General features: G+C 38.2%; 1 protein-coding gene across 5 annotated transcripts in view; it reads left to right on the forward strand.

Annotated features, from left to right (window-relative positions):
• The window catches only part of EFR3A (EFR3 homolog A), a 77830-nt gene extending 66510 nt beyond the window's left edge, over positions 1–11320 (forward strand). For 4 of the 5 annotated variants that reach the window (XM_061374097.1, XM_061374098.1, XM_061374095.1 and 1 more), the window contains 5 exons: positions 3169–3257; positions 4568–4616; positions 6351–6454; positions 7056–7105; positions 8330–11320. In XM_061374097.1, coding sequence (XP_061230081.1) covers positions 3169–3257; positions 4568–4616; positions 6351–6454; positions 7056–7105; positions 8330–8435 — 398 coding nt within the window. In that variant the 3' untranslated portion in view covers positions 8436–11320. The remainder of the gene's footprint in view (positions 1–3168; positions 3258–4567; positions 4617–6350; positions 6455–7055; positions 7106–8329) is intronic. The other variant, XM_061374096.1, reaches the window with a different exon arrangement.
• Positions 11321–13051: the final 1731 nt, after the last annotated feature.

Consider the following 13051-nt stretch of genomic DNA (forward strand, 5'->3'; position numbering starts at 1 on the left):
AGAATACCTAAGAAGCAGGTAGTGATTGTTACTGGTTTTCTGTATGAACTTGAGTTAGCAGGCGAGGAACGATTGTACAATTCAGTGTTCTTTATCCTTTTTATGTCAACACTGCGTGGAACATATTCGATCCTTATGCTGGCTTATTTGCCTTAGTCAAATTGTCAACAAGCACATGTTGATTTAATTAAGAATGTTGTGTTTTCCTCCGTTAGATACCTGTGCTAGCTTAGGTATCTAATGAAAATAGAAATGTGCCTGGGGAAGGTTTGCGAGAGCTCTTGCTACACAGGACAGGGCTTTGAGCAACCTGGTCTTGGTTGAAGGTGTCCCTGCCTATGGCAGAGGGTTGGAACTAAATGATCTTAAGGTCCTTTCCAACCTAAACCGTTCTATGGTACTGTGTGAATGACTAGCTGTGTCACATTGTGTGGTTGGGCTTTTAATGGATTTCCAGCAACCAGTTGAACAATTCACTGAAAAAGAAACTTCACATTGTTTGAAAAAATTTTTATTGACCATGAGTAGTTTGTGCTTGTACGTGACTGATTGCTCTTGTAATACACTGTAAGACATCCCAGTATGAAGTATTGTACCATGTTCGCTTCCTTATTTGGGGGTGGGAGAAGCTGATAATTTAAATGTACATTTAACAATATTTTGTCTGTACGTACATATATATATATGTATATATATATGTATTAAATTTAGCTCTGTTTCCATCAGGCAGAAAGCCTCATAAACACAGACACAAGTCGAAAGGTAAAAATGAATTGTAGTGCAGCGTGCTCTCCTGCTGTCAGTGGTGTGTCTGTATAGGATGTGCAAAGTCAAAACCAATATGCTTTTAGAAGGCCTTTAGACCTTTAGCCCAGAAATTGTGTTGTACTTAGTGTACTTAGAATTTCCTTCTGCTTTTTTTTTATCTTGATATACGTGGAGCAATGTGAGCTGCTGCAAGTTTTGCCTTTCTGTTTACTGTTTTTGGAACTCTGCCGTATGGTAGCTTCCTATTTTCTTTTCCTGAGAAGGTATTAAGGTTATAGGTATCATTTTTATGATAGTACTGATTACCTCTTTGATTGACAAGAACTTGGTAGAAAGTTGGAAGAAGCTCTCAGCTCTTTGTAGAACGGTGATTTATCCTACTCACTGTTCAGGATAAAGGCTCAGGACATGGCCAGATACATGTACCGTTCAGTAAGAAGTTTACTTGGGACTGCTGCCTTCACCCCCTTACTCATTTTTTCTTGCTTGCTCCTCCTCAAATCATCTCAGTCCTCCTTTTCCCCACCCTTGCTTCCTCCCCTGAGCATCCCATACTAAGCTTTGTGCAATCCCAAGATGCTGTTCCTGCATCCCACACCGTGTCCGTACCCATCACTGCTCAGTCAGTAAAGTAACCCAGATTGCTGCTCCCATTGCCCCATGGAGTGGGTGCCACCCCAGACCATGGGTCTGCAGATCCTGGGACAGCCCTCGCAGGGGCTGGGACAGTGGGTATCAGGGCTTCACCATTACCCCCTTCATGACCCTAGGCTCCTTCGTGTGTGGAGGTGATCTTCATATCATTTAACAGAAAAAAAATCCCATTTTCACAGTTTTTCACACACTTTATTTCTTAAAATTAGAGGCAAATGGCCATTTTAATTAGGCAAGTATAGTGAGGCATCCAGGGAAGTCGGAGATGTGTATCTTCCAGTGCTCAAATGTCAATTATAGAGAAAGCAGCAAGATGGCAGCAAAGATGTAGTTTTGTCTTGTGTTTACTGCTGAGGGCTAAGGGGCTTTCCTCAGACTCTACATGTATTTGTTCGTGTATCAGTGAGCCATCAGGGATTAAATATTAAGCAAATTCTTCCAAATGCCATTTCAAAAGCTCAGGGTCTCTGAGCAACTGGCCAAGGTAACTACAATTCAGGTGGTTTTCACTAATCTTGCTCTTTACTGCCTCTTGATCTTAAAATAGCTTTCATTTACATGGCTTCTGAAAGATATATCTTGATTTTTAAATGCTGAGTATGTTCAGTTCTGCTGGAATGAATTCTTTTTGTTCATGCTCAATATTTGCACTGCAAAAGTACTTTGCTAGAAGTGGTTTAAGCAAAGGTTGTGGAAGAACCAGCATAAATTGCCTTGTTGTGGGGGAGTTTTACAGTCATTCTCTTTGTCTTAGTATCAAGTGCCTGCAGGTTCTAACTATGTGCAGTGCAGCAAATAATGACCAGGTCCAAATGACTCAATCTTGGTTAAAATGTAAAACGTGACATTGCAATTCAAGGTTTTGTAAATGCGATACCTGAAAGTCATTCACGTCTCCATGTGTCAGAGGATCCTCATGACACAGCTGTAAACTTTTACTGGTTTTACTTACTTTTACTTTACTTTTACTGGGTTTTTTTATATTTTAAATATGATGTTAATATATTAAATGTCAAAAATGAGAGGATGTTGTTGTCTCAGGAATGTAGTTACAAAAGGAAAATCCATCAACTGATGGATCCTTTGATCATAATCTGCTTATGCAGTAATGAAATTACTATGCTGCTTTTATTATCAGCACAGTTGGTCACATTCTGACAACTTTTTAGGCCAGCTGGACTTGCTAAAATGTTTGTAGAAAGTTAGAGAGAATTTTTTTCACAAAGTAGATTTTTTTTAGGCTTACTGAATATGGTGCTTGTAGCAACAAGAATAAGGAAGGATTGTTGTTCATTTCCATTCAGAAGTCTTTTATTTCTTCTGTCAGTGAGTCATCTTCCAAAGAGCCCTTTTGTGCTTTAGAATACCTGCAAATTAAGGCCTTAATATTTCAATTTCACAAAAAAAAGTAAGTTCAGGCTTTTGTAAATGACTCTGCAGAAACATATCATCATGTGCTATGTTACTTACGTATTGGAATAAAATCTTATGTTTAAAAAATTCTGAGCTTTCAAGGGAAAGTTGGCAAAATCTGGGATGAAAGGGGGAAGAAACAATAAAAAGGATATTTCCTTCATATTTAGTAATTTAGAGCAGTAACAGCTTGCTGTTCACAACAGTCCAAATGATAAAATAGATGATCTGGGATTAAATAGGCATATAGAAACAAATCTTCATCTGATGTGTAGAAGTTTGATAGTGTTTCAACTTCTGTACAGAAAGTGAGGTAAATTGTTTTTCTTCTAGATGAGGACAGACTCTCCAGGAGGAAGAGCATTGTGGACACAGTGTCTATTCAAGTGGATATTCTGCCTGGCAACAACACAGAGGATAAGGTATGAAAATCGTAGGTTGTTTTTAAGCAGCATCTTTATAGAGAATGCAGATGAAGTTTCCCCAGAAAGTCTAATATTTCATTGTTTTAGCAGTGTTAAATGCTTTGGGGTTTTGATGTTTTTAATTCCTTTGTGTGTAGAAGTATGTTGTCAAAGACTGCTACTGATCTTACTGCATAACAATGCAATATATTTTGTCACCATAGTTCTTACAGATAGTACTGCAGAATACAGGGTAGCAATCCCTCCACAGTCTGAACAACTCATATTTTATAAGTAAATATTCTAAAGCATTTTCTTTGCATTTTGAGGGATCAGATAAATTCCGGGATCTGTATCCCTGTGTCATTTGAAGTCTCTGAGGGTCATGTTCATCAACATGGGGCTGACAGATACATGACTAGTGGGAGACCTGCTGTCTTTGGGAGTGGCAGGTAAAGACTAGGCAGACTGCATACTCTATGATGTTATGATATTGCCTTTTCCCTTCCAGAAGAGTTTAGCACACAGAGCTTTAAAGTCATGGGAAGGATAAGGCAGCAACAGAAAGTCTGTATGTAAGGTACAGGAGCTGATGCTAATTACCCCTTAGGAAGACTGCATTATAATTAAAATTATTCTCCATCTTTTGACTCTTCATTTGAAGTATTTCTTAAAATACATTTCTATTTCTGTTTCTACTGGATCTTTTTCAAGGTCCTGCTGAGTTTTATTAACCAGATTTCTGCTGACTGTGGTGGAGATTAGCTGTTGAAATTGAGGTGTTTGTACCTGCAAATGAATCCTGCTGTCTTCAAGCACAAACTAGCTAGGGAGATGAAACAGAGTGTGTGGTTGGTGTCAAGCTGAACATTAGTAAAAAATGAGATTTGGTTATTGCAAAATGAAGCAAAAAGCAATAACTGTTTTCCCCTCTACCCTCCACTACTATCTGGTTTTTTAGGATCACATTGCTGGTAACTGAAATAGTCTCAGGAAGCAGTTGCTGTTATTTGCTACAGCTGTCTGAGAACTAGTACTGCGGCTTAACAATATAGAAACGCCACAGCATATTCCTGCCAAAATTCAGGTCTTTTTTCCAAAGTTTTGTTGCCGTAGAGGATCTTGCCTAGAACTTGGAAAATTTTCCTTGATCTCATTTGATAAAAATTTCCTCACTAGTTGTAGTGGCTTAAGAATTTGCAGTAGTGATCTCTCACAGAAACTCCAAGTAAAGCTATTAGAAATGTCTGTATTTATCAAATTCCTTACTTTTCAGTATTTTATATATAATATGTGAGTTTTAAAGGCTTTTGTTTCTTTGTGCTTAGAATGATAATACTGAAGAAATCACCTTTGAAGCTTTGAAGAAAGCAATTGGTAAGATTTAATACAATTGTATTTATCCAGCATAGTTCCAGATTACTATGGATTTGCTAGAGAAAATGGTGTGACCAGAATAACATAATTAAAACATTACATTTGTTTTTCATCAGCTGGTAAATGTATTTAAAACTTAGGTTATTTATTTCTAAGTTTCTGAAATGACTTCTTGATATTTTTAGTGAATTCAGTTTCGGAAGCTAAGTTGACTGAATGAAAAGCATCTGGAAATGCCTGTCATCCGTTAAATTTGCCCTTAGAGATCAAGCTATAAATAGCATGAAATTTTCAAGCTCCATTCAGTGTTTATTTATAAAGCAACTTAAATATCTTTTGCATATTATTATTCAATGTGTGCAGATAATAGATTGCAAGGTACACACTGTGGCCTTCAAAAACACTCAGTTTTCTTTAAAGAGTATTTTTCTGACACATGACCCAGGTACAAGAACTTAGAATTATCCGGTTTCCTTGTTTAATATTGTTATAAGTAATTACGGATCAATACTGTCCAGTCCATCAAAATCATAGAATCATAGAATATTTAGGGTTGGAAAGGACCTTAAGATCATCAAGTTCCAACCCCCCTGCCATGGGCAGGGACACCTCGTTCTAAACCATATCACCCAAGGCCTCGTCCAACCTGGCCTTGAACGCCGCCAGGGATGGAGCACTCACAACCTCCCTGGACAACCTATTCCAGTGCCTCACCACCCTAACAGGAAAGAATTTCCTCGTTATATCCAATCTAAACTTTCCCTGTTTAAGTTTTAACCCATTACCCCTTGTCCTTATCACTACAGTCCTTAATGAAGAGTCCATCTCCAGCATTTGTATAGGTCCCCTTCAGATACTGGAAGGCTGCTATGAGGTCTCCACACAGCCTTCTCTTCTCCAGGCTGAACAGCCCCAACTTTCTCAGCCTGTCTTCATACACGAGGTGCTTCAGTCCCCTGATCATCCTCGTGGCCCTCCTGTGGACTTGTTCCAACAGTTCCATGTCCTTTTTATGTTGAGGACACCAGAACTGTACACAATACTCCAAGTGAGGTCTCACGAGAGCAGAATAAAGGGGCAGGATCACCTCCTTTGATCTGCTGGTCACACTCCTTTTGATGCAGCCCAGGATGCTGTTGGCTTTCTGGGCTGCAAGTGCACACTGCCGTCTCGCGTTCATTTTCTCATCGACCAGCACCCCCAAATACTGATTAGGCATTGATATTTTAAGCAGTAGACACAGACACTGAAACAATAATTCAGTCTGTTTCCCCATCACTGAGGTACTTAAATTCATTACATGCTGGAAAGTTCCAGCTGTCTGTAGGTTGAACTTGCTTGCCCCAGATTCTGGTAATAAATTCTGCTCACCATTCTGCATGGTACTGGGAGGGAGGATACTCTCTTCTTTTCTCTTGAGGCTGAACTTGCGTGCATTGAGTGACAAGTGCAGTCTTGTGTCCAAATAATTAAGCAAAAGGAAGCCTGGATGTACCAGTAATTAAAGCACAGAGTAAAAAAGAGGCAAACAGGGGTCCTCAAACCAGCACCCTGAAATTGTAGCTGCATTTTTGCTTTAGAAGCAATGGCAGATGACAGCTTGCTTGAGTATGGCTGCGCCACTTCAAATACAGCGCTTGTTTGCTTCTGCGTTGCACATTTGAAGGCCTATATCACATATGCTTGATAAGCAAAGATTACTTATGCCTTTATTTTTTATTTCATTATTTTAAGATAACAATGGGCTTGAAGAACAGGAAAAAGAAAAAAGGCGCCTTGTGATTGAAAAGTTCCAGAAAGCACCATTTGAAGAAATTGCAGCACAATGTGAAACCAAAGTGAGTTTCTGACAAATGTACATCATTGAAGAGACCAGTGTAAGCATTAATGGGGATGTGCTGGCGAAAGGTGATTTACGTTGCCCTGTCACTGCTGCAGTTACTCCTAAAGAAGTTTGGTTCTTTGTCTTTATAGTCTCCACTGTTACCAATGTGGGGAGATTCCAGTTATTTAAAGCGTGCTTTTGAGTGTTCCTAGAACTTTTGGAAAGGAAAACTCACACCCTCTTCATCTTCATGTTTTCCTTGCCATCTTTGAAATGTAAATTTCCAGTTTGTTTATATTTCATCCTGGGACAACTGGAGCACTTTTTATCCCATTATACATTTTGAATAACTAAATGTGTTTCAGGTTTGTTAAACTGCTAGCTGTAATGGCAAAATTTACTATGTAATTCCTTGCACTTCAAGACAGGCTCACTCAGCCTCTTCAGGGCTTAGAAGCCTTGCAGCAGTGAGAAAAGAAATTCAGGCAAGAAATGCTGCCTTAAATTTGCCGTGTGGTGATGTGGCACACACTCACTGAGTATGACCTGGCACATTCATTTTAACTCAGTTCAATATATAGTAGTTAACAATTCAATTTTAATGCTTTTCCTAGGCAAACTTGCTTCATGATAGACTTGCACAGATACTGGAACTCACCATTCGGTAAGACTTTATGCATGAAGAGTGTGATGGATGAAAAATGAGTTATAAAGCAGTTGTGACTGCTTTCAGATGGTCATATCACAGTGTTCTTAAACATGTGTAATAGTTAAGGTAAGTATTATCTGCCTGAATGTTGTAGTTTAACCCTGATAGGCATTTCTGCTCCACACAGCCACTGGCTTACTCCCTCTCAGTGGGATGTAGAAGCGATAAAAGTGAGAGAACCAATTAGGTCAGATAAGAACAGTTTGATAGGTAAAGCAAAAGCCCCACGCACCGGCAGAGCAAAATAAAAAATTCAGTCACAACTTGCCTTCAGCAGGCAGGTTTTTAGCCACCTCCAGGAAAGCAGGGCTCCATCACACAGGATGGTAACTTGGGAAGACAAGTGCCATAACTCCAAACGTCCCCCCCTTCCTACTTCTTCCTTGTTGCTGAGCTTGACACCATATGGTGTGGAATATCCCTTGGGTCAGTTGGTGTCAGCTGTCCCGGCTGTGTCCCCTCCAGCTCCTTGTGCACCCGCTGCCTACTCGCTGGTGGGATGGTGTGAGGAGCAGAAAAAGCCTTGGCTCTGTGTAATGCTGCTAAGCAGTAACTAAAACACCCCTATGATATCAACACTGTTTCCAGCACAAATCCAAAACAGAGTCCCAATCTGTGGAGAAAATAAACCCCATCCCAGCCAGAACCAGTACACTGAAAGAGTAGACTTCATCTAAAACAGTCACTTTGATTTTTCTTGTTATTATTTTCCATCTTTTATATAGTGGACAATATCCAGAAACCATGTCACAGTATAGTCATATTTCTGTGTATATCAGTAGTATTGAAGAATGATGTCGTTTTCTCATTGCTGTATGCTTAAGAAAGTAGTTAGATATTGAACACCCAAAATAGTACATGACAGTATCGTTTTGCACATCCATTATGCAGGATAAACAGGATAAGTTTAGTAATCAAATGCATTTCCATAGTTCTGTAACATCACTGAAATTGATTATCTAGCCTAGAATACCAAAAAAAAAACCCAACCCAAAAAAACAAGGCATAATAATTTCCTTAGAATTTCAGGAGTAGGGTAAAATACTGATGGTTGGGGGGATAGTGAGGGGATGGTGTGGTTTAATTTTTGTTTCTCAGCTTTTGGTTTATAAACTTAAAGAAAACAACTACTACAATTATAAACTATATATACATATACTGATTGTGCTTCTCACACAGCCCTCCACCCAGCCCCTCAGGAACGATGACCATTACTGCTGGACATGCCCATTACCAGTCTGTTCCAGTCTACGAGATGAAGTTTCCAGATCTTTGTGTGTATTAAGTGTCTTCTGAAGTCTGCTGGACATTATTTAGAGTAGAATACAATAGAAAGAACAAGATGAGTTTTCAAATTTTATTGTTTATTTCCTCTAATGGTGGACATGAGCCAAATAAGGATTACTGTAGCCAAACTGACGAGACCGTCTTGAGTTGCTTTCTTCTGTAATATATTTGAAGTTAGGTTTTTCATATATCATGTTTCTTCATTGTCGTGTACATGAGTACGTGTAAAAGCCAGGTTTAAAACTTATCTTGCTATACAGGTGAATATTTCAGTTACTCTAGGAATTTGTATTTGTGTAAATTCCTTTAATTTCAGGCACTGTAACTGAAAAACCTGCTAAAACCTTTTACTTTTTTGTTGTTGGTGGTTGGTTGTTGTTTTTTAATCCTCTTCACCTCAATTATATATCTTAACAGGAATGCTTTTGGCTTGCTTCATCTTATTAAATGTAACCAGTGGAGCACAACCTTAGCTCCCTTTGTGCTGTCATAGGTAGCCAACTTGTTTTGGAATATATGGAAAAAACCCAATACCTTACATGTGTTCAAGTACAGTAAATGAATTAATGGACACTTATTAAGTAATTTTTTTGATGCATCACATAATAACGCATTTTAGATATGTATGCCCAGTGTATGTCCTGCATTTCTTGTTAAAATTTAACTGCTTTGCATAAGAGACGAGAAGTCTCCTCTTTAAGCACTGAACTGTGCAATACTTTTAATGTCTTAAGGTGTATGGTTTACAGACTGTACTTTTGAAATTGCAGTAGTATTTTACTGTCTGCTTTGGTATAAATACAGGAGAGATATATTTAGTATAGCAAAAAAAAAAAACAAACCAAGGGCATTTTAAATCATAAATACAGAAATTGCAAATATATTCTACGAGGCATTCTATTCTCTGTAGTTTATTACAGCTTTGTAATGATATTTTAGAAATTGAAAGAAAACTGGATGAAACAGTTTAAAGATCATGAATTTATTACATGTTTTCAAGCAAAAGCATTTTTAGAGATCCATTTCTGTGTTCGTTTTTGTTCCATTTCTCAAACCTTTCTAGAAATAAAGAAAATATGGTAACTTTCATAGGTTTATGTATCTGAGTATACTATTCAAATGTAAAGAAAGGAATATATATATAGTAAATATATATTAGATATAGGAGATCACTGAATTTTGGATAATTTTCAAGGCTGTCTTTATGACTCACCAAATTCTGTCAGCAAAAAGAAAAAACAATGTTCATTGATGGCATGAATAGTAAATTTGAAGTCCCTTAATCTGTCTGAATCTGAATGAAGCAGCACAAACATCAATGAAAGTTCTCAAATATCTATTATCAATGTAAGGCACTTAAGTTAGCAGTTTAGATAAACAGCGATCAGGCCAGGAACAAAGTCAACTAAATTCAGTTCATCCTGCTTTGAGCAGGAGCTTGGTTTAGTTGACCTTCACAAGTCCAACCCTAAATTAATCTATGATTCTGAATGGCTCTCTGACAGCTATTGTGCTGACTGAGCATTTACAAACCCACTGTAAGAAGGATTTTAAGGTTTTTATAACTGTAGTACAGTATTCCATTGGGCTGCTTTCAAAAGCTTGATGTGACATAATATCAGAGAAATATCAGCTACTTAAACCTATGAGATAACATGCTGAGACTTTCAGAAAGCATTCACAAAACTCAAAAGGTAATTGAGACCTTCTTTTCAGTTTAACAGTGCAATCACAGCTGTTAGTGGATGACGAAACAGCCCCTTATCTACAGCATTCCGTTGTGATTTTTACTGCTGCAGCGTTTCAGCCTGATCAGACCACAGTCTACACATAAATAGGACTCTAGCTTTTAGTTTTCACTTTTTGGGGGGTTTTTAAGGTAAGACGTAATAGTTTTGTGGCCTGTATAAAGAGTGTAATTTTTTAAATAGTAAATCTAGGGATACAGTGTAAATCACTTGTCCACTCTGTCATTTTCTAAGAATAACACTGCACTTTTGTACAAAAATGAAATACGGAGTCTAAGAAATAAAGAATGTACTTCTGTTTGCACTCTTGCAGTATGGAGACTGTGCTGTAAATACAGGATTGTTTCTGTGATTGAGTTCTGTTGCATGAATGCTGCATGTGAGAATAACTAGATTCAGCATTTCATTTTCTGTTTATGAAGTATTTTTCATTTGTGCTAATGATAAAGTTCCACGTTTTCAATGTTCAAATGAGGTTTGTTTGGGAAATGCAGGTGTTGTGCAGGTATTGTGCAGGGAATGAAGAGCTTGTAACACCCTGTGTGTTCGCAGGATAATTCATTTCTTCCTTTCTGGAAATTCAGGGAGTCTGTAAGTTGAGAATTGTTTCACTCTGGCCTTTGTAGACAGCTGGGAGTTGGGAGTGACTGTAAAACATATTGGTTTGGTAGCTGTTGTTATGTGTAGTCAGTGAATGAAACCAAATGAATTAAGAATGCTGTTGTACAGTATAAAGCTGCTTTTTTTAATGGGTCTCTTTTATGTTCTTGAGGCAAGTTGCAGAACTTAAAAGCTCCATGTGCATACTGGCCCTGTGTTATCTGCAACACACTGAGTACTGTCACAGTGGTTATAAATCCAGGTGTTTCGATACGTTCCAGCTTTTGCTTTGGGTTCTTCTTCCTATTATGTCATTTTGAAAAATTATAGATTATGATAGTGGGTCATTTTAAAGTAAATTAAATCCATGTTGATTTCAAAACATGAAATTAATTGATTATTCCAAATTAAGAGTAGGGCTAATTTGTCTGTTGTTCTGAAGGTCATATATTCTGTACTGTATGTCATGATCCAGTTTCAATGTAAGAACACACTGTGCAATCTATATTTAAGCAATAAAACCCAAATTTAAAATCAGTCTTTTCTAAGGTGTCAGTTAATTTTTATTGCTCACAATTAAAATGTCACTGATATTTTTTAGCATTTAAAATAGGCTTCATTTTACATACCTTTTTTGTCCTTGCAAATGTTATAGCATTGCAGCATTTTAAAACTGCTTTTATTTATGATTAAAACACTCCTAAGGCCACCAAAATTTGAGAAAGGAACAATGCAAACATAATTTTCTAGTAGCAAATAAGCTTCAAAAAGATAAGCTGTGCTTTTCAGGCCTGCCTACCTGGTTAGAAAACATATTGACTTTGTATTATCAGTTTGAAGGAAGAAAGTTGTCAGTGTGTGTGAAAATCTGCATGCAGTTCACCCATGGGGAGCTTTCTTCAAACAGTGGTGCCATCTAATGGGGCTGAGTATTACACTGATGTTTGTTACTCACTTCTTGTGGGAGCACCCATTTATTGAAATGTTTATTGTTTATTTTAATAGTACACCCTGGGAGAAGGGGGAAGAACAATTCTTTAGTTCTATTTTGAGGAAATTGGGATCTTCTGTAGCTTGCGTGACACATGTACGACACTCATGTCAAAAAGACAGCTGTCTGCAGGGTGGATACCACAGCTAAACTCATTCTGGGAGGTGATGACTACAAACTGAACTCGCCTTTTGAGTTGGCAGGGTTAGCATGCCCCTTCTGCACACCCTGACTCACAGATGCTCTGTTGCTAGCACTCCTGGTCACTATTGCTCCTCAGGCTGCTTCTTGTAAGTACTTGCAATGCCCAGGCCTTTCCAGCATCTCCCATGTAGGCTGACTGCTCCAATTCTGCAGCATTTCCCAGCCTCAGGAAACTCCCCTGTACACCAAGATCTGCTGTGCTGGAGCAGCTCCCCTCAGCAACCAACTGAGAGCTTCAGTTGCACTCTATATAAATCTTTTATTCTAAGAGCAGGTTTAAAAAGTAAGGGAGATTTGGAATATTTTTAATAAAAATATTTTGTATTATTATTTTGCTTCTCACCTCCCCACATTAATAGTAACAAAAAGTATGCCTTTGTTAAGCAAACTGAAGCATTAAGTGTGAGAATTCTTAGAGACCTTTCTAATTCCAAGAGAGACAGGTATGACTTGATCCTCAAATCAATTATTAAATGTGCTTCTGAATGTTCAGGCTCACACAAACCCGACTCCTTAACAGTCAAACTTATGAAGAACAGTGCGTAAGACAGGCAAACTTTGACATCAGCATTAACCTTTTTTATCCTGCTGTAGGTTTGCAGGCTCAGAATTGTACAACTTGGAATCCTAGTGTCTCGGGTAACACATTACGTTGTGGTTAACATCTGAACACACCCCAAGTGGGAAGTTAAATGACCTTGTTTATTTTTGGTTCTAATGTCTAAGATGCCTGGGAAGTGGGTCATAATGCAGATCTGAACCCAAACCCTGAACTCAAAGGTGGTTGGGAGGGATGTCAGGCTTTGTTCCTGTTGGTGCTCAGCACAGGAAAAGCTATTGCTGAGGGTAAGGTGCTGTTCCTGCTTCTTAGGGAGGGAGGTATGGTCCTAGGGACCACAGATGCAGCTGAAGAGTATAAGACAAAGGAACACCAGTATGATACAGCTGTATAAAAGAATGGTAGTCACCAATATAAATGCATCTCACAAATGATGCAAACACAGCACAAAGTCAGTTATGGTAGGTCAACAGATAAATGGTCAACCAAGTTAAAAGGACGTGATTGCTTTT

Source organism: Neopsephotus bourkii, unplaced genomic scaffold, assembly GCF_033783945.1.
Source record: "Neopsephotus bourkii isolate Nb327-2 ecotype Australia unplaced genomic scaffold, CSIRO-AGI_Nbou_v1 NB_1637, whole genome shotgun sequence".
Taxonomy (NCBI): domain Eukaryota; kingdom Metazoa; phylum Chordata; class Aves; order Psittaciformes; family Psittacidae; genus Neopsephotus; species Neopsephotus bourkii.